Source organism: Choloepus didactylus, chromosome 6 (genome assembly GCF_015220235.1).
Source record: "Choloepus didactylus isolate mChoDid1 chromosome 6, mChoDid1.pri, whole genome shotgun sequence".
Taxonomy (NCBI): domain Eukaryota; kingdom Metazoa; phylum Chordata; class Mammalia; order Pilosa; family Megalonychidae; genus Choloepus; species Choloepus didactylus.
The window spans coordinates 93,079,674-93,101,204 of NC_051312.1; the positions used below are offsets into that span (position 1 = coordinate 93,079,674).

Consider the following 21,531-nt stretch of genomic DNA (forward strand, 5'->3'; position numbering starts at 1 on the left):
CATGGACTCAGTAACAAAGTTGAAATTAAAAAAACAGAACTTTGCCTCTCAGTTCAGAACCTAGAGACAGATGACCATAACTACTAACTCTGTAGAGATCAGAATCCTGTGTAGAGCTGTAGATAATGGGATGTTTAATCATAATCAAGATCTTCAGAGGTCCAAAGTGACCTTTCCACTAAATACAAAATTCTAGTTTGGCCTCTAATCAAAATTGAGAGTTGGACTGGGCTCTGGAATCTGGTCTGGGATCAATTACTAGGATAATCAGAAGTAATAAAAGAGCAAAAACAGAAAGGGAAAAAAAAAAAAAAAGGTAAGGGGAAGGAGCTCTTCAGGGAAGTTTGGGAGCCATCCAAAGCTTCTGGTTTTGAGGAGCGGGGTGAGATGCTCTCATTTCTAACTGTCTGGGTTTTGGCAGGTAACACTACACGCACTCTGCAGTGGCCAGCTAATGTGGTGAGGGGAGTGTCTGATATAAAAGGGAAAGCAGGAAAAAGGATCAGGGCTTAGAACAAAGAGAAGAGAGTTGGGTTCCTCCCTGCCTTCTTTTCCTCCTCCAGAGGGCCTGGGTTTCCCTCCAAGTTGGGGCTGGACCTTGTTCTAGGACAACATAGAAGGGTCTGTGGGGATGTTATGGAGTTCTTATACCAACTCTAGGTGTGCTCTCGGGGTGACCAGACCCAGCTGTAAGTAAAATGATCGAGGAGGAAGGTCTGATACTTCAGGGCTATTTAAAATCACATTTTAAAAATAAAGGCATGAAGATTTCAGATCTGGCTGGAAACTGGTCTGGACGTTTATTTTTCTCATTGTCTCAGTGGAAAAAAGGGTGGGTGATTCAGACGGCAGCCTCCGCCTCTGGGCTAGGGACTGGGTCACATTCAGCTCTGTTCTTTGCTCCTCAAGAGACCTGTCTCAGCCAGGGGAGAAGCTGCATGTTACCTCCCACATTTGCTCTTAGCTTCCAACAAGGGCTCCCCAGAGAAGTACAGAGATCTTAGCTCAGTTTAGAAAAACAAGGTGGGGGAGGGAAAAAGAGGAGAAGGCCCACCCACAGATTGGAAGAGAGCAAGGGTGAGGTCTCTGAAGAGGGCCTCTTCCCTCCCCACCTTCTTGCACTCCCAGCCTCTCCCGGGCTCTCCCACTCATTTTGCGTCATGCGGGAAGGAGCAAGGTCACCAGAGGCATCTGAGTGCACTGCACAGCTCCAGCCCTCCCTGATGTCAGAAATCCAGCTGGAATGAGGGCTCCTGACCTTTAAGGCACCAATCATTCTCTCTGGAGAGGAAAGATTTGAAGATCCCTAATAACATTCTGCAGTTGAATGTTGAAGACTTCCCCCAAAGCATTCCTATGGGTATCTTTTGACCCCAGATGTCCAGACCCAGGACTTAAAATAATTCTGCTGTGGAGTTACTCGGGGAACCCAAGGATTACTCGTAGTTTAAATATTTACAAAATATTTAAAGGGGCAGCTCGACCAAAATTTTAGTTGATAAAATTTAGACATATGGCTACTGTGAAATTCCTGCCAGTGAGTGCAAGAAGGAAAAAAGCTAAAATAATAGAGAGGATATGGAGGAGGATCTGGTCCTATGTCAAAATCATCAAGTTACAAATCAGGGGCTCTGTGACCTAAGCTTCCTCAGCTCTAGTTCCCAGTTTTTGTTGTCTACCCTAAGACAGATTGTGTTGTCTTCCTAATTTAGCCTGCAGAGATTAATACTAATGTACAGATGGCACTTTCTTTTCAAAATAGTCATTTCTCAGTGATTTACAAACTTCTTGCTTCTCTTCTTCCTCTTTGCTGTTCATCCTCTGTCTATTTTATGACTTAGAAGCAGTCACGGTAAACACATCTGTGACAAAGCGTTAGGACACATGAGAGGGAGTCAGAGCACACAGCCCCAGAATGGGGTCCAAGCCTTGGATTGTAGACCAGCAACCCTGTTCACTGGTGCTGTCCCTTAGTGCCTTTAAACCACAGTTTCCTTACTTTACAACAGGAATACTGCTAGCAGCCCCCTGCCTATCATATTTTGTCTTTATATTCAAATGAGGCTGTAGAAGTGTTTTTCAGACTGTAAAGTTCTCTCAAAACACCAGATATTTAAATTATACCCCGTTCATCTTGTTCTACAGATAATCGTTATTATCACTACAAGCACTCCCTGGGAAACAGTGAAACAAGCAGCTACTATTCACTGTTTTACATATACATTTCCCTAGCTTCACATATATAACCTGATGTAACCCTTCCAACAACTCTGTGAGGGAGCATCATCTCCATTTTATAGCAGATAAAACCTCAAAGAGGTAAGGTTATTTATTCAACATAATACAGCAAATAAACAGCAGGGTTGGGGCTCAAATGCAGCTAGCCTGCCTTTCAGAGTCCATGTGATAGTGGCTGTGCAGGTCCTGGAATGACTACTGAATAAATGAAGGAGGGAAGGGATTAAAAGAAAAGTCCTCGGTTTTGAGGATTCAAAAAGGATGAGAATTTTCCTAACAGTGGCTGACTCCTGAGGACATGAATAATTCATCAATGCTTTCTGCTGAGAGCTGGTTCTCTTTGTGTTTGGTACATCTGGTCAGGGACAGCTGCCCACGACTGGGCCACAAATGTGAAGACTTGGACCCACCTGCTCATAAACACAGCTCAGAGCAGCTCTCTGCTTCCTTTACTCTGAGGACTGAATGCTATTTTGCTTCCTAGAGGAAGGTGGAGTTATCACTTCGGCTTGTGCACATGTACAAAAGAATCATACATGTGATATGAAATCTTGAGATCTATTCTTGGAATTGCTTTTCCTTCTTGAGCATCATCCTTGGTTTCCTTTTGGAACGAGTTCTCTATCAGGAGGCTGTTGTTCCCTCCACCCTTATGTCGATATTCAGACTCAGTTTCACTCCTGGTCTGGTTTTAATCTTGCAGGTTTTATCCGAGACATTTTGGCTGGAATATGTGAAGAACTGGAGGGTGGCAGGAGAAAGAAAAAGCTGGGGGTGGCAAGAAGAAATGAAAAAATGAGAGAGACTCCATCTGTCACAAAAACTCTTCCAGCGGAAAGTTAAAAACAGAAGTTTTTGTTGGGTCCCATCACAACTCTTAAAAAAATAAAAAGGCATGTCTGTTTGAAGGAGGCCCCTCATATGAGGGAATCTCTAAAGGACTGTGTAGGCAACAGGAATACTGGATTTCACAGCTCCAGTGAATCCCTCTCCATAGAACACAAAGTCAATGGTTCTTTGGCAAATGTGCAAACTAAGGTGCCGCCCATGGGCCAAGAGTCTGCCTTGTGCCCTGGGAGAAGCAGAATTAATGGATAAGACTGGAAAGTATTTTATCCGTAGTCTACAAGAGGAAATTGAAATTCAGATTAAGTGACGTGCTCACTTAATCATGGAGCTGATTTGAACTGACACTTAGCCGACAGACCCACTACTAGGGCCCAGTGACTGGAGTAACGCCCTAGAAGGTCCTAAATTAGGAATGCTCCAGCCCAAAGACTTGAGCAATACGGATTGGTGAAGAAAGGAAGCCTGAGCCAGCTGTAGAACCTCAGATAGAAGGGGTTAGGGGGTACTTCCAGCCCAGTGCATAGTGTCCAAAGGAGCAAAAATATTCAGGCTTGACTCTGGCAGATGTTCAGATTCCAAGAGGTCAGGGACAAAGAGACAGCATATTATAAGACAAAGTTAGAACTAGATTCAAATTCTGGATTTGTCATTTTCTAGCTGTGCGAGCTTTGGTCAAAATCACTGCTACCTCAAAGGATTACTGCTAATTTTTAGCATTTATGTAAAGTTCCTACTTTATATAGAGTAGATGCTCAGCACATAGCTGCTATTATTTCTTTTTGTGGCTGCTGAGGGTTAGGTACAGGGTGCTCCTCACATAAGGCAGGTACAGGCACTAAGATCTCAGGTGAATGGACTGTTCTCAACAAGACCCAGCAAAAGGAGAGCTGAGTTGTGTTAAGGAAGACTTCCCGGGGCTGCTGCGAGTTGGGGAGGCTGTGTGAGTCCAGCCAAGGGTGGGGGGTTGTGGGATGGGGGGAAGGGGGAGACAGAGACATGTCTTAGTCCTGGAGGAAAACTGAAGTGCCAGGCAGGGAAGAAAAAGCATTAAGTTTCCTTCTTTGGAGAATGGAAATAATGTTCATAAAGTGATTACGTGATATAATGTGTATTTAAGAGACAGTTGGTAGCCAAGGGTTAACTTCCTTCTTGTTTCTCCTCAGTTCCTGACTCACAGCTAAAAAACACTGACTTAGGTGATTAAGTTCTAGTTCCTTACCTGAAGGCTTTATAGATATAATCCATTTTTAAGAAAGCTATTGAATTAAAACATAACCCATTATGTGGATGAATCTTTTAACATATCAGATTATACTCTTAGAGGGAAGAAAAGTCTGTTGACTTCATAAGAAAGATGTCATGAAGAATCCTAAACCTTTATCATAGACAACTAATATCCTTGCTCTGGTAATTAAACCATTAGACATTTAGTAAAATAACCCCCTTAAAAAAAAGTTTAAGGGAATATATCCTCTAGTATACAAAGCCATTGACAAAATACTCCATCATTGGTCACCTCATTAATGCTTTCTCCCCACCCCCCCACTCCACTCCCCTTCACTGAGCTGGTAGCACACACTAGTGTCTCCATCCTTGATGATGCTCAGCCCTCCGTTCATGCCTCTTTTACAGCCCTCCTCTGCACCTGTCCGGTTCCATGTCCACCCCTCCACTAGACTATGATATCTGAGCACTGGAACCATACTGTTCATCTTTGTAGCCTCAGCGGTTATGACAGAGACTGGCACAGAATAAGTGCTCGATAAAGGAATACTGAATGAATGAGTGAATGAACAAGGAAACTAAGTCCAGAGAACATGATTTGTATATATTTGTTTTCATTATACTTAAAATTCTATATAGTACAAGTGAGTATTCAGACAGTAACTTCTTTAAAATATGTGAATTTTTTAAAAAAGATATTTGCACACGAGCAATTTTTGTTACATCTTAAGGATATGTTTTTCATGGTGGGAAGGCCTCAAATCCCACAAAGAAATAATTCAATTAATAGCAATTTGCTTTTAGCTTACTCTTTCCCCTAATCATACCTATTTCCTGAAATGAAGATGATGTACTCCTTGGGTCCATTTCTCGTATTTACAGAAGCTTTGTTCGCAATGAGGAAACCATGAAACTGGTAGGTGTGTGGGGTTTTTTTCCCTTGCTTTTTTTATTCATTTCTTATCCCCTCTCCCCTACTTTTTTTGCAAAAAGCAAGCATTACTATTAATCAGGAACAAAATAAAGGGAAAAACAAAAACAAAATCCATGAAGCCTGTAAATGACAAAAGATTTGGGGCAAATAGGAAATTCCACATAAGAAGCCAAGATTACACCAAAGAACTTAAGAGTAAGTGAGGGCTCATCATCTTTCCCCAAGGAAGATAAAAATCATAGTATTCCTAAGACAGGACATCTGTCCAGGCATGACCAGCTACATAATATGCAGATTCCAATGCAAAATGAGAATGCAGGATCCCTTGTTAAGAAATTATTAAAGATTTTAAGATGATGTCATGGTTAGGTTCATGCGTCAACTTGGCCAGGTGATAATACCCAGCTGTCTGGTCAAGCAAGCACTGGCCTAACAATTGCTGCGAGGACGTTTGTGGCTGGTTAATAAACCAACAGGCTGGTTTATTAAATTATCAGTCAATGGGCTGCAGCTGTGACTGATGACTCACCGAAGGGCGTGTCTTCCACAATGAGAGAATGCAATTGGCTGGATTTAATCCAATTAATCAGTTGAAGACTTATAAGCGAGACAGACAGAGGACCCTCACTTCTTCTTCGGTTGCCCCGCAAAGCGTTTCCTGAGTTCGTCGAAGTTGCTGGTTCATTTCCTGAGGAGTTCATTGGATATCTTCCTTGGAGTTGACAGTTTGCTGACTGCCCTACAGAATTTGGACTCGTGCATATCCACAGTTGCGAGTCACTTTTATAAATTTTATAGTCATAGATACCACTCATTGATTCTGTTTCCCTAGACAACCCTAACTAATACAGATGGTGACTGCAGAGTGTTAAACCAAGCACAGGGCCCTTCTAAGCCTGGGGCCCTGTGTGACCGACAAGTTGCATGTCCATGAAGCTGGCCCGAAGTCCAGGGGTTCCTGAACCTGGCTGGTCATCAGAATCACCTGAGGAACATTTTTTCCTTCAACAGAGATATAATTCACATAGCATAAAATTAACCATTTTAAAGTGCAAAATTCAATGTTTTCTTGGTATATTCACAAAGTTACACAACCATCACCACTATCTAATTCCAGAACATTTTCATCACCTCAGAAAGAAACCTCTCCACCTAACCACAGCAGAATACACATTCGTCTCAAGTGCACATGGATCATTCTCCAGGATAGATGATATGTTAGGTCACAAGTCTCAATAAATTTAAAAAGATTGAAATCACACGAAGTTTCTTCTCTTACCACAATGGAATAAAGCTACAAATAAATAACAGAAGGAAGATCAGAAAATTCACAAATATATGGAAACTACACAACACACTCATAAACAACCAATGGGTTAAAGAAGAAACCACAAATGAAATTAGAAAACACTTAGAGATGAATAAAAACAAGAACACAACATACCAAAACTTATGGGATGTGGCAAAGGCAGTGCTCAGAGGGAAATTTAGCTATAAATGCCTATATTAAAAAAGAAAAAAAAGATCTCAAATCAATAACCTAGCTTCACATCTTGAGGGTCTGGAAAAATAAGCACAGATTAAATCCAAAGAGAAAAGGAAAGAAATAATTAAGATTAGAGTGGAGATAAATGAAATAGAGAATAGAAAAGCAATTGTGAAAACCAACTAAACTATAAGTTGGTTCTTTGAAAAGATTAATAAAATTGACAAACTATTAGCTAGACCGACAAAGAAAAAAAAAGAGAGAGGATGCGAATAACTAAAATCAGAAATGAAAATGGAGACATCACTACTAACTTTACAGAACTAAAAAGGATAAACACTATGAACAATTGTATGGCAACAAACTAGACAATGTAGAGGAAATGCTGCAATTCCTAGAAACACACTAATTACCTAACCTGAATGAAGAAAATTTCAACAGACCTATAACAAGCAAAAATACTGAATCAGCAATCAAAAAAACTGCCCAATAAAGAAAGTCCAGGACCAGATGGCTTTCTAGTGAACTCTACCAAACTCTTAAGGAAGAGTTAATATCAATCCTTATCAAACTCTTCCAAAAAACAGGAGAGGAGGGCACACTTCCTAACTTGTTCTATGAGATCAGTGCTACCCTGATAACAAAACCAGCTAAAGACAACACAAAAAAAGAAAATAACAGGTCAATTTCCATTATGAACATAGATGTGAAAACCCTCAATAAAATACCAGCAAACTGAATCCAACAGTATATTAAAAAGATTATACACCATGACCAAGTGGGATTTATCCCAGGAATGCAAGGATAGTTTAAAAAAACCAATCAATTAAAAAAAATAACCTTCATACCCATTAGTAGTAACTCTGTATCTCCCCACCCTCACCCCAACCCTTGAAAACTACCAATCTACCTTCTGTCTCTATGGATTTGCTTATTCTGGACATTTCAAATAAATGGACTCATAAAATATGTGGTCATTTTTGTTTGGCTTCTTTCACTTAGCATAATATTTTCAAGATTTTTAAGTTTCATCCATTTTGTAGCATGTACTTCATTCCTTTTTATGAATGAGTAATATTCCATTACATGTATATACCACATATGGGCATTTGGGCTCTTTCCACTTCTGTGCTATTATGAAAAATGTTGCTATGAACAATTGTGTACAAGTGTTTATGTAAATATATGTTTTCAATTATTTTGGGTATATATCTAGGAATGCAATTTCTGGATCATATGGTAACTCTACGTTTAACTTTTTGAGGAACTGCCAAACTGTTTTTTGCAGTGGCTGCACCATTTTACATTCTTATCCGCAATGTAAGATGGTTTCAATTTCTGTACATCCCTGCCAACATATCCTTGCCTTGTTATTTTCCCTGTTTTTATTACAGTCAACCCAGTGGATGTGAAGTGGTATCTCATTGTGGTTTTGATCTGCATTTCTCTTATGGCTAATATTTTGAGTATCTTTTCATGTGCTTATTGGCCACCTGTATATCCTCTTTGGAGAAATGAATATTCAAATTCCTTGCTCATTTTAAATTGGGTTATTTGTCCTTTTTGTTGTTGAGTTGTAGGAGTTCTTTATGTATCTGGATGCTAGACCTTTATCAGATATATCATTTGAAAATATTTTCTCCCATTCTGTGGAATGGGAACTTTTTAAAATGACTGATTCTTCAGACCCATCTCAGCTCTATTGAATCAACATCTATAATTTAGAAGAAAAGAGTTTTTCAGGTGATCCTGATGACTTGCCAGGTTTGGAAATCAGTAATCCAGACCAGTGCGTCTCAAACTTTAATGTGCATACTAATCACCTGGGATCTTGATGAAATGCAGATTCTGAAGGAAATACAAAAATAATCCTTGGAATGTCATAGTAATAACTGCTGTGAACATGATCCACTGACAAATGCTAAAATTAGTAGACTTAAGTTTAAAGGAGAAATAAGATGTTTATCATCAAAATATCTCCCCGAAAATGTTTATTAATTACAAAAGCAAAGATAGTAACTTTACAGTGCAGAAACCTGGCAGATACAAACTTTAAGTGATTAAAGTTAACATGATGTACTGATACCACGTGCCCCCGGTACAACGCACTAAGAAAGGCACAGTGCCTCTGTCTTCCCTAAAACTGATAACCTCAATCTAATCATGACAAAACATCAAATTTAAATTCAAGGGACATTCTACAAAAACATCTGATCAGTGCTCTTTAAGTGTCAGGATCATGTAAGACAAGAAAGACTGAGAAACTGTCAAAGACTGGAGGACACGCACAGCCATGACAACTAAATCTAACGAGGGATCCTAGGTTAAATCTTGAAGAGAATAAGGACACAAGTGAAATACAGGTGAAATACAAAGAAAGCATAGAGCTCAGTTAATAGTATCGTGCCAATGTTAATTGCTCAGTTTTGATAACTGTACCATGGTAAAGTAAGATATTTGCATTAGGAAAATCTGGATGAAAGGTATACAAGGATTTCCTGTACTCTATTTTGCAAAAATTATTTCAAAGTAGAAAAATTTTAAATATGCAGATTCTGATATTGTAGTTCTGGGTGGGACCACCAGATTCTGCATTTCTAACAAGGTCCCAGGAGAGGCTGGTGCTGCTGGTCCAAAACCCCTAAGTAACAAGAGTCTAGACTAGTGGTTCTCAAACTTGAGTGTGCATCAGAATCACCTGGTTTTAAAAACACATTGCTGGGTCCCACCCCTAGAGTTTCTGATTCAATAAGTCTAAGATAGAGCCCATGAATTTGCATTTCTAACAAGTTCCCAGATGATGCTGATGTTGCTCATGAAATAAGAATGGTTTTTACATTTTTAAAGAGCTGAAAAAATGAAAAAAGCAAGAATGTGAAACAGAGATTGTATGTAGCCTGTAAACTCTACAGTATTTACAGAAAATGTTTGCTGACCCCCTTGATACTCAGAATGAAGCTTTTAAAAAATGCTAATGCCAAGGTTCTCCCTCACAGAGATTCTTAGTTAATTGATCTGGCATCAATATTTTAACAATGCTCCTCCTCAACTGTGATGTGCACTCAGGTTTAAGAATTACTGATTTAGACCATTTGCCTGCCTCAGAAATAAACCTGTTCCTCCTCAACCATCCCAGATAGTTGGGCATGAGCCCCAAACAAATGTGCAAGAGTACTTTTTACAATTTAAAACTTGTTTCAAAAGTTGAGCTACTCTTTTGTGAAGGTTGCAAAACCTAAACATAATATTTCCTCCCCTCACCTGCCGCCTCCCAGGTGAATATGAATGAATACTGGATTATACATTAATATTAATTACAAAGAACCACCAAAAAAAAAAAAAAGTGGCAAGTGTAACTGTGTAGTTCTCTAAGGATGGTCTGAAAAATGATGGGCTAGAACATACAGAGACAGACGAGAGCGGAGCTCAAGGGGAAATCTGCCTATGTAACAGCTGAGAGACGATGGGGCACAGAGTGCTGAGAGCTAAGAGGGTGCAGGGCTGAGAAATGGAGGTGCTGCTGAGGTACCTGAAGAACCACCACAAACTACCTTTAGCTTCAGCACAACCAAAACATTTTTTGGTTCCCTATTTGAACATAATTAGGGCTGGGGTCCCTCTAATATTTGGAACCCTTTCATTTTCCTTTTTTGTAGACCTGTTCCCAAGGCAACCCCTTCACACTGTCACCCTTTGCCTATTATTCCTCTGCCAAGGAGGGAAGCTTAGCTACAACCTGGTCTCCGGATCAAGGAATTGGAGGGCCTCATCTCAGCCCCAACCTCCATACCTCCTCCTGCAAGAAGCACCTCACCCCTTCCGAGAAAGGTCTGTCTTTGTTCTCGTACCTGTGCTCTCCTCAGCCTGATTGAAGCCACAGATCTGGCAGATGCTCTGGACCCACTTATTCATGTCTTCCTCTGTCTCAGCCACCAGGTAAAAGGTGCGCTCACTGGTCTTGATGTCAAACACAAAACTATCCTGCAGCTCCTTCTTGTTGAAGGTCAGGCCTGCATCCACCTGCTCACAGAAGTTAAGGTTGATGATCCGCAGGGGCTTTTTGGAGTGATCATTCTTGTAGTATTCTAGAACGTCTGGGTCACCACTCATCCGGCCACTCCGCAGGATAAACCAGCGTTTCTTCCAGGCCTGAATCCCACCAGGAAAGAGTAAGAAGAGGGGAAAAAGTCATTAATTATTTCAAAGCTTTTAACAGTTCCTCTAAAACCACTGGGCTAAGGATGGGGCTGTTTGTCTTGTAGGCTGAACAAGACCTATGTCATCCTATCATATTTCCCCATAGTTTCAAAATTGGAGGATTGTTTTAAAACGCATGTTAGTGGGGCATTTCATTATGGAAATGGGGCCTTATCACTGTAAAATAAGATGTGGCATTCCCACTTTATAGATCAGGAAGTTAGATGAGGACTAAAACACTTTATAGCAACTACTATATATAGTGTATATATGTGTGTGTGTATCCACACACACTCACACACATAAAAATATATATGTGTATATATATATATGGAATATAAACTCAAACTCATAATACTGTTAGGCTGGGTGGAACTTGCAAGACCATAACTCCTCAGTTTACAGCTGGAACCTCTTCTGAGACACTGAATTGAAACATCACACACAGCAAGTAGCAGAAAAACAAGTTTGCTGACTTTGAATTCAACGTACTTTTTACCAAATCATGATGCTTTGTAAGAATCATAGAGAAACACTTCAAGACTTCTCTGAAGCAGATAACCTCAGGATTTCTTTTTCTGTCTTATTCACTGTTACATCTCTAGTACTTACAATAGTGCCTTGCACATACTAAAAGCTCAATATTACTGAATGAATAAACTTCTTATACCATTCCATACTATAGAATTTAACACTTGATTACATATTCCTTTATACATGTCTTCTACACTTTATCTCTTCAACAGGAAGAGATCACACAAATTGGTAAAAAGACTACATATAATTAGAGAGCTTTGCATTGGGTCTATGCTTTGCTATTGACTTGTTGTGTGATTTTAGTAAGTAATTTACCTCTGTGGATTTTGCATCATCTATGTAATGAGAATCACCACCACCTCCTGACCTACTTACCTTACTAGGGATTTTATTATGCAAACAAACCCCAAAGAACTTTGTATACAACCCTAAAGCACTGCAAGAATGTGATTATTATCTCAGTATTTAGACTACACTGGTCCTACACTCCTTGGTCCTACCACCTTTCCATTCTCATTTTCCACCTTTCTTCACTTCCCTCCATACCCCCTTAGTTTCCATTACTTATCACTATAATCATTTTCTTGCTCCTTTCTCCATTCTCATTTTTACCTAGAAAAACCACAAACCCTGACTAATCTATTCTACCTGTTCCCACTCAGTTGTACATAGCTGAGAAAATCATACAACTATGTTGGATGGTCTCACTTTAAAATCAAGTGGCCCCTTCATGCTACCCTATAATCTCACTACACTAATCTTGTCTATGACAATCTGCTGACCTTTGGCAGCTATCTCGTAACTTCTTCCTCTTTCAGTCTCTAACATGACCCATCCCTTGAAAAAAATAAGTAAGCAAAGACAATTTACACATGCCCCATCATCACACTTATGTACCTGCTTGCCTCTGTAGCCATGCACTCAACTACTAGGAAGCATGGACAATTCATCCAATTTAAGTCCAACTTTCTTCCACTTGTGCACTGGATCTGCCCCCCTCTCACCTACTTAGGGACATCACTCTAACAATTCTCCCTCTAGGTGAAATCACTACATTTTCTCTCCCTTCAAGGATCATTCCCATCAGGAAATCAACATCTCCCATCTTAGAAAACAAAATCAAAGGCTTCATTTGATCACACATTCTCCGCACCCACCATGGCCCAATTTTTCTACTCCCCATTAAAGTAAAACTTCAAATAATTTTCTATACTACTAATCTTCATTTCCTCTCCTCCCATTCTTTTTTGTTTTTGAAAGTACTCTAATCAGGCTTTTTCCCCTCTCTGCACCACTGAAATAGCTTTGTCAAAGACTTCAATACTGCTAAATCAACTCTTGGGACTCATCACACTTGATCGCTCAGCAACATCTGATAAGTTTATTAATCTATCCTCCTTGAAACACTTCTTCATTTGGCTTCAGGGCCCACTTGCAGTTCTCCTCCTATCTCCCTGGACTTTCTTTTCAGTCTCCAGTGCTGGTCCCTACTCATATCCCTGACCTCTAAACACTGAACTGCCCCAAGACTCTGTTCTGAGACTCTCTTCTCTCTCTACATTATTTCCTTCGTTTCACAGCTTTAGAAGCCATCTAACTGTTGAATTTCCTAAATGAGCATCTCCAGCCCACACCTATCCTCTGAGCTCCAGTCGTATCTCCAATTCTCCACTAATAGGCAACTCAAACTTAGTGTGTTGAAAACTGAGCTCCTGATAGTCCCAGAACAGGTTCTTCCTGTAATCTTTCTCATCCCAGTTAACAGTGACAACAGCGTGCTAGTCATTCAGACCAAAAATCTTGGTGTCATCACTGATTCCATTCTTTTTTCACACCCCACATCTTGATCCATCAGCAAATCCTGTCAGTTCCAACAATTTAAAACATTTCTACACTCTAATCACTTCTCACCACCTCCATTGTTATAAACCTGGTTTAACCGCCCCCTCCCCATTTCGTAGTCATCTTGCTTCCACTCTTTCGTCCTGAAATCTACTTTTAATACCAAAGCTAGAAAGCAGGCTTCAGAACATGTTACTTCTTTGCGTAAAACCTCCACAGCTCTCCATCTCATAGTAAAATCCAGAGACCTCACAAAAGTGTACAGGCCTGATATGACTGTCCCTCATCCCACATCTCTCACCTCACCTCTGTCACTCCACCTCGTCCATTCTCTCTAACCATCCTGGCCTTAGACACTGACAGGTACACTTCTACCTCAGCATTCTTGCTCTAGTTGTTGGAATACTCTTCCCTCAAAGATCCCCACTGCTTATTCTTCCTTCAAGCATCTATTTGAATGTCACATTATTGGAGTGGCCATTCCCAACCTCCCAACCCTCACACTCTCCTTTCCACTTCCCATGCTTTACTATACCACTTTCATCAGCTAAAATACCACAGTTTTGCTTACTGTCTGCACCCACCTCCTGGAGTGTCAACTCCACAAGAGCAGGGACTGGTCCTTTTTATTCTATGCTGCATCCTCAAGAGTTGAGAACAGTGCCTGGCACATAGTCAGTGATGAGTAAAATGTACTGCATTAAATAATGAATCATTTTCTTACATAAACTCCTTACAGCATCTAGTATGTCAAAGGGGTATAACCAGTGCCTAATTAGCCTTAAATTTAAATGAAGATTGAGGTATAGCCAGACAGAATAGAGATAAGGAAAATAAAAGTAAGCACTATTTATTTCCGGTCACCTAAAATCTTGCCCAGGCCACTGCTTACAGAATACTGTGTTTGTGTGTGTACATACTGCAGGCACATGCAAAATACTTACAAGCATGTGGGTAGCAAGGTGCATCTTAAAAAGGTATTGTTAATAGTTTAGTTGGTGTTTCAGGTGATATAGCACCTTCAATGTTTGTAGAAAGAGCTGTCTCCAAATCACTGGGCGTGAGCATAAACAAACATCCTCATGAACAAGAAAAAGCTGTTTGCTACAGAAAATATCAGGACCTGTCAGGTTCAGCTTCCAAGGAAGCAGTGCAGGCTGATAAATGGCTGCCTACAAACTGCTACTAAATTTATGACAGAGCAGGCATGGCTGTCTAGTTTAGTCCCAAATACACATCTCTTTTCTGCCACAACTTCTCTCCAAGTCTACACTTAAAAAAATAAAACAAAACAAGTAATTCAGAACTAAATACAAGCAACCCCAAAGAGTCTAAAGCCAATGGCAACTCCCTTGATCCCCTCAGCTGAAATGGTCCTCTATTTCCTCTGAAGCTTTCTAACATTTTTATGTATTTTTCATGGCATGTTATTTTATATAACATATTACAGATATTTCTGTATTGTTGTTTTTTATCAACTAGACTATACACAGCAGCCCCTCCCACTCCTCTTTGAATCTCCATGGTGGGCATTTTATAAATGTTACTCAGCAAGGCTCTTTATCACTGAACCTTTCTTACCTCTCAAGCCTCTTTTATGTATGTGTTCTTTCTTGTTTCCTTCTCTCCTTTCTTCCTTCCACCCACCCACCCATCCATCCATCCAAAAAATATTCATTTAGTGCATACTAGGCTCCAGGTATTATTCTAGGTACTGAAAAAAATGATGAATAAAACCAGATCAATTCCTGTTCTCACGAACTTACAAGGGTAGAGAAAATTCCTTATTATTCTCCAAATTCATCACATAATTTCATGACTTCATGTCTTTGCACAAGTTGTTGCATCTGCCTGGGGTGTTTTCTACCTCACCTAATCCTTCTAGAAAATTCCCATGTCTTCTCAGTGCCGACTCAAATATCACTTCTCTGGAAGGCCTTTATCAACTTCCCCAGGTCAAGGTGGTGCTCCTGCCTTGTGTTTGTTCCCCTAATAATCTGTGCTTCTCCCCAACTTTGGGTCTTCTTCCTCCTACTTTGGCATTTCAACTGCTTATTTGTTTTTCTTCCCTTTAGTTAGGGACCTGTATGTCCAGCAGCTACTTGGCACAGTGGCTTAGAACATAGGGAAATTCAGTAAAGATCTGTTGACTTTTTATTCAATCAATATGTTAATTTATTCAAACTAATAAATGCAATTTTAAAATATAATTAAGTTTACATAGTAGGGAGTATGAAAAGAAGACAGCAAGAGGATTACAGAAAAGAGAATCAGAAAAGAAAAAGACTTGCAGTGGATTCTATATGACCTGAGTTCTTTAGCATCTGGTTCCTTTCATTCTGATGAATACAGCGACCATGTAATAAATATTCATAAGGAGGTCTGGAAGCTTTAGGTAAAAAGTGCTCCATGATACAGAAATGAAAATTACTGCTGAATTACTGACATACAATGCAAGGAGAATACAGGAACATGAGTTTTGACTCTATTATTAAAGAGAAAGCTTTCCCAGGACCCTTTTCAAGTAGATGAACCTCCAGAGAATTAGGCTGAGTGAAAAAAGCTTATCCCCAAAATGAATATACTGTATGATTACACCTATATAAAATTCTTGACAAGATAAAATTTTAGAATGGAGAGTTCATTTTAATTGTCATCAATTAAGGAGGGGATTGGGACAGGGCAGAAGTGAGTGTGGCTTTAGAAGAGCATCACAACAGATCCTTGTGATGATGGAAATGTTTGGAATCTTGACTGTATCAATATCAATATCTTGGTTGTGACACTGTACTCTAGTTTTGTAAGTTGTTACCACTGAGGAAAATTGAGAAAAGGGTATATGGGATCCCTCTGTATTATTTTTACAACTGCATGTAAATCTAAAATTACCTCAAAATTAAAAGTTAAATTAAAAATGATCAACAAGGGAATTTGAATGTTCATAGATATGAAAATGTATTTAACAAAAACCATAAAAAGGAGAAAATTAATGTTTCTTGAAGTAGAGAAGTCATATATAGTTCGCTAACAGTTGGCTAACGATTATAAGCAAATCCAGTTCTCCTCAATCTTTCCCACTCAGGGATGGAAATGGGATCTTAAGGAATCACACTGTGAAAATATGAATAAACTTTCAGGCTCTGAAGCAGGAGGATACAAAATGAATGAACTATGAGTTACCACTATTTATGAATCTATCATAGTACATATCAGCCTTAGGAAATCTTGGTATGATTCTCTGCCTTAAGGAATAAAAGTTCCCAGAGGAAAAATAATAATCAAGTTTCAGCCAGCTTCTCTTATTATTCTGTGTAGTAGCCAGCCTTCAACACGGCCCTCATGAGTCTCACCTCCTAGGACAGTCTTATGTAGTCCCCTCTCACACTGGATAGGGATGGCCTGTGTAGCCAACAGGATACTGCATAATTGGTAGTGTGCGACTTCCAAGACTACTTGCAGCCAAGAGACATTGCAGCTTCTGCCTAGTTCTCTTTCGAATCAGTTGCCATGTTCTAAGGACCCTCAAGCAGTACCTAAGGAGAAGTACACACAGCAAGGAACTGAGGTCTCCTTCCAGCCAAGTGAAGTAGCTACACTTAGAGCATATCATTAACCAACATCTTGACTAAAACTGCATGAGACTCTGAGCCAGAATCACCAAGCAAAGCTGCTCCCATTTTTCTGACTCACAGAAACCACAGGAGATAATAAATATGTATTGCTTTCATAAGCCAGTAAGTTTTGGGGTAATTTGTTATGCTGCAATAGATAACTAATACATTCTACTTTCCACTTCCACAGCTAGGTGGGAATAACCATTGGTAACCACTAGGAGGAAAGCCTTGTCTACCTAGAAGATTACAAACAGCCTAAAAGATAGATAAACAGAAGAAGGAAATAGAAGAAAGAATCCAGAAACCTTCCCACACAAATACGGTCACTGGATTTATAAAATAGGTGATATTGCAGTGCAGTAGAGAAAAGAATTGTTTTTTCAATAAACAGTGCCCGGGTAATTCAATAACCAACTGTATGGGGAAAAGAAAGATACTTGGTTCTCATTTCATACAATATGTGAAAATTAACTTTAAATGAATTATAGATCTAAATGTGAAAGGTAAAACGACAAAGCATTTAGAAGAAAATAAAGTATCTTCATGACACTTTCTTGAATACATAAAAGGCACTAATACAAGAGAAAAAGTTAATCAATTATACTACATTAAGTGTAATTTCTGATCATCAAAAGACATCTTTAAGAAAGTGAAAAGGCAAGCTACAAGAGTGGGAGGAGGTAGTTGCAATAAATATATTTAATGAAGGATTCATATTCATAATATATCAAGAACTCCTAAAAATTAACAAGAGAAAAATGAGCAAAAGATTTGAATACACACTACACAAAAGAAGACATCCAAATGTCAGTCAGCATATGAAAAGATCTCAACTTCATTATCATTAGGGAAATGCAAATTAAAACCACTATACAACCACCAGAATAGCTATAATGAAAAAGACTGACAATAATTAGCACTAGCAAGGCTATGGAGCAACTGGAACTCTCATACACTGTTGGTGGGAGTATAAACTGGTATAATCACTTTGGAAAACTATGGCAGTTATCTATTAAAGTTGAACATACTCACACCTTATGATCCAACAATTATACTCCCAGGTAATACAATTGTGTGCATGTATTCACAAAAAGATATGTACGAGAGTGCTCACAGATATACATTATTGCCCAAAACTAGAGCTAGCCCAAATGCCCAGCAACAGTAGAGCAAATAAATAAATTATGGCACATTTATAGAATGAAAGACTATACAACATTTATATTGAACCATTACTGCATGGAATAACATGGATTATTCTCACAAACAAAATACTGAGTAGAAGAAGCCAAGACACAGAAGAGTACCCACTATATGCTTCCATCTGATGATATTCAAAATCAGTCAAAATTAATTTACAGTTAAAAGATGAACTATCTTTCAAGGCCTGGCCCAGTTTCTGGCTCCTCAAGGAATCTTGACTCTAAGGCCCATTTCATTGTCTCTCTCCTTTGAATCCCTTTAAAGCTTCAAGTCTGTATGACATACTCTTACACCAAATTATATATTGTCTTGTACTGTTCCTAGCTGGTACATGTATATTAGTCTTGTCTCCCTCATGAGATTGTAAGCTCCTTAAGGGCAGGGACCATGTCTTAAATTTTTGTATCCACCACAGTGCCTAGCACAGTGCTTGGCAAATGGGTGCTGAATAAATACTTTATTGATCAGTAAAAAAAAAAAAAAAAAAAAAGATGAACTAGTGGTTACCTTTGAAGTTCAAAGTGATGAGGGTAGTTTCTGGGTCCTGTTAATTTTTTGAGTCTTGATCTGGGTGTTGGTTACAGAGTATATTCACTTTATGAAAATTAATTGAGGTATAAACTTATGATTTGTGAACTTTTCTATATATATATTATATTTGAATAGAAAGTAAACAAATGAACACCACCACCTTTATGCTTGAATGAGCATAACCCTGATTTTAAACACCATTGCACTAAAAGGAACCACAGTACCTTGGGGAAACAGCAGATTCCAGGTTTCAGGCAGGGGAAGTACAAGACAATCTCAAAGACCAACAACAGCATGTCAAAAGGGCATAGGAACTGGATTGATGGGGGTTCTCACTGGCCAAACACAGGCCAATTTGAATATCAATCACAACAATGATGGCAATTAATTAATTAAAATAAAAATAAAACCATAGAGATAATCTGGAAGAGAAGGGGAAAAAGGGAAAATTTCTTTTTTTTTTTTTTTTAAAAAAAAAAAGAAGAATGCCAGCTGATAAATGAACAACAAGTGGCTGAATTAGTAAATCAGTTTTTTGCAACCCCCAATCACATAATTGATTCTGGAAAAGGTCATCAATGGATGGTAAAATCAAAAGGCAAAAGGCTGTTGGGGAGAGCATATTCTTACGATCTCAAAGTACAATCCCATGGATTTTGTCTTAATTATAAACGGAAATAAACACCTTTGTAAGAGGAAGATCTAGGGGTCACTACCTTAACCAAGTGATCACACTCATTACCAAGTATGACATATATCACCTGAGGTGATGTAATACAAAGTACATATTACCTATAGATTTTGGGGGAATATTTTTATATGTATTAGGACTAATGAGATATAAGCAAATGCAATGTGAAAACCTTGATTGGACGCTAGATCGAACAAACAAAAGACCTCCTCATGTCTATAAAATTTGTTTTGCAAACCATTTGGACATTTAAAAAATGGACTGTATATTGGATATTATGAACTGTTAATTTTCTTAAGTATGATAACGGTAGTGTAATTACATAGGTCAATATCCTTGTAATAAGGAGGCAAATCCTGAAGTATTTAGGAATGAAGTGTCCTGATGCCTGCAAATTCCTTTCCAATGTTTCAGGAAAAAGCTTCACGTACAGAGAGTGAGGGTGGGCAGGTGAAGGTAAAGGCAGAAGTATAGAGGAGAGTAAGATCGAGTGAGAGCACTAACACAGGCTAATATGGCAAAATTTTAACAACTGGTAAATCTAGCTGAAGGATATATGGGTGTTCATTATACTATTTGTCCAACTTTTCTGTATTTTTTTAAAGTTTTTTAGTAGAAAGTTTTTGGGGAAAATCTTTTGTTTCTTCCTGTTACCTTTCCTTCATATCAATTCAATTTCCAGGATCTGTTAATTTTTCTACTCCACTGTCTTTCTAGCATATTCCTTTCTTTCCATTTTTTCTTGCATTCCCTGGTTCAGGTACTTGTTACTTGGAGTCTGGAATATTATCTTAATTTCCTAACCAGTTATCCTAATTTAATACCTATAAATGCTTCTGGTTTAATTTTCTTAAAGCAAAGCTCTGACATTTTATTCTCCGCACTATTAAAAAATCTAATAGGCCCCTTCAAGTATTTAACCAAGTCCAAATTCTTGGGTCAGTTTTAAGATTCTCCACTATCTAATGCAAACCTCCCTTTCTATCTCATCTTTAACTACTCCTATACATATATACATTGTTACTATTCAAACCAAATAGAATTTGGTTCTGTTCCCGTCTCCACACTCTGAATTTCCTGAAATTTTTCTGTCTGAAAAGCCTCCCTTGTCCACTTTTTCTTCGTTCTCCAAAATTTTGCTTGTACTTGGATGCTATTCTGTCTTGTCACCATCCACAATCATCCTTCATGCGATCTTCCAATACCTAGAGCTATTTCAGGGTAGGTCTTATCTTCCTCTTCCCCAGAGATTCTCACATAAAGCCTTCCTTCCATGTGTGAGTACCTATAATTATCAAATTAAATAAATCAACCAAATCTCATGGAAATATAGGTGTACTTATGCTTAAGTATCTTGTCATGAAACTACTTTTTTTGATTCAATAATGAACTATATCAAGTCATTTAAAAATGTCAAATAGACAATATGAAGAAGGAAAAAGGGGGTCACTTTTTGCTACATTCTGGTAACCCAAGCCAGAAAGAAGAAACCCTATTAATTCAGACCAACGAAAATCCAAACCAAGGAGCATAAATGCAGAGAAATAAGGAGAGCAGAATGAAATAGATAATGCAGCATATGATGAGAAAAGCTTGAGATTAGAGTGAAGACTTGGATTATAGCCCTAATTCTTGCCCTATAATCTTGCCAAATTTCTTACCTTCTCTAAGCCTTGATAACCAAATTGTAAAATGGTAAAAATACATAACTAATAATGTTACCATGAGAATTAAGTAAAGTAAATGTGAAAGCACCCTGGACCAACCCCTGCATGATAGATTCCAAATACATAGTTGTTGAATCTTGCCCAGTCCAAGGACATTCTGAGATAATGTAATTAGCAAAATATTTATCATTATAAGAGACCTTCTGATCTCCAATCCAGTATTCTTTCTACTACATTATCATGAAGGAGGCATTATTTTGGCCTTCTTCCAGCCCCACCCCAAATCAACAAGTCTGAGTTTTGCCTCTTTTGGTTAACTGGTATCATCATTCTACTCCTATTCAACTCGTCCTGCGACTTCACTTCTCATGCCAAATCAACGCACTCCTTCTGTAGAATTCAGTAAAACAAGCACGAATTCGGTTGAATGCTCTGGGGGATAAAAGAAAAGGGGCAAGACGTAAATGTCCCCTTCAAGTAACTTACAAAGTTGCAGGAAGATATGACCTTAACACACA

General features: G+C 38.7%; 2 protein-coding genes across 5 annotated transcripts in view; one reads left to right on the forward strand and one right to left on the reverse strand.

Annotated features, from left to right (window-relative positions):
* USP35 (ubiquitin specific peptidase 35) overlaps positions 1 to 21,531 on the forward strand; it is a 140,442-nt gene that overhangs the window by 66,848 nt on the left and 52,063 nt on the right. The window lies entirely within an intron of this gene.
* GAB2 (GRB2 associated binding protein 2) overlaps positions 1 to 21,531 on the reverse strand; it is a 175,670-nt gene that overhangs the window by 40,741 nt on the left and 113,398 nt on the right. For all 4 annotated transcript variants that reach the window (XM_037840835.1, XM_037840834.1, XM_037840833.1 and 1 more), the window contains exon 2: positions 10,580 to 10,880. In XM_037840835.1, coding sequence (XP_037696763.1) covers positions 10,580 to 10,880 — 301 coding nt within the window. The remainder of the gene's footprint in view (positions 1 to 10,579; positions 10,881 to 21,531) is intronic.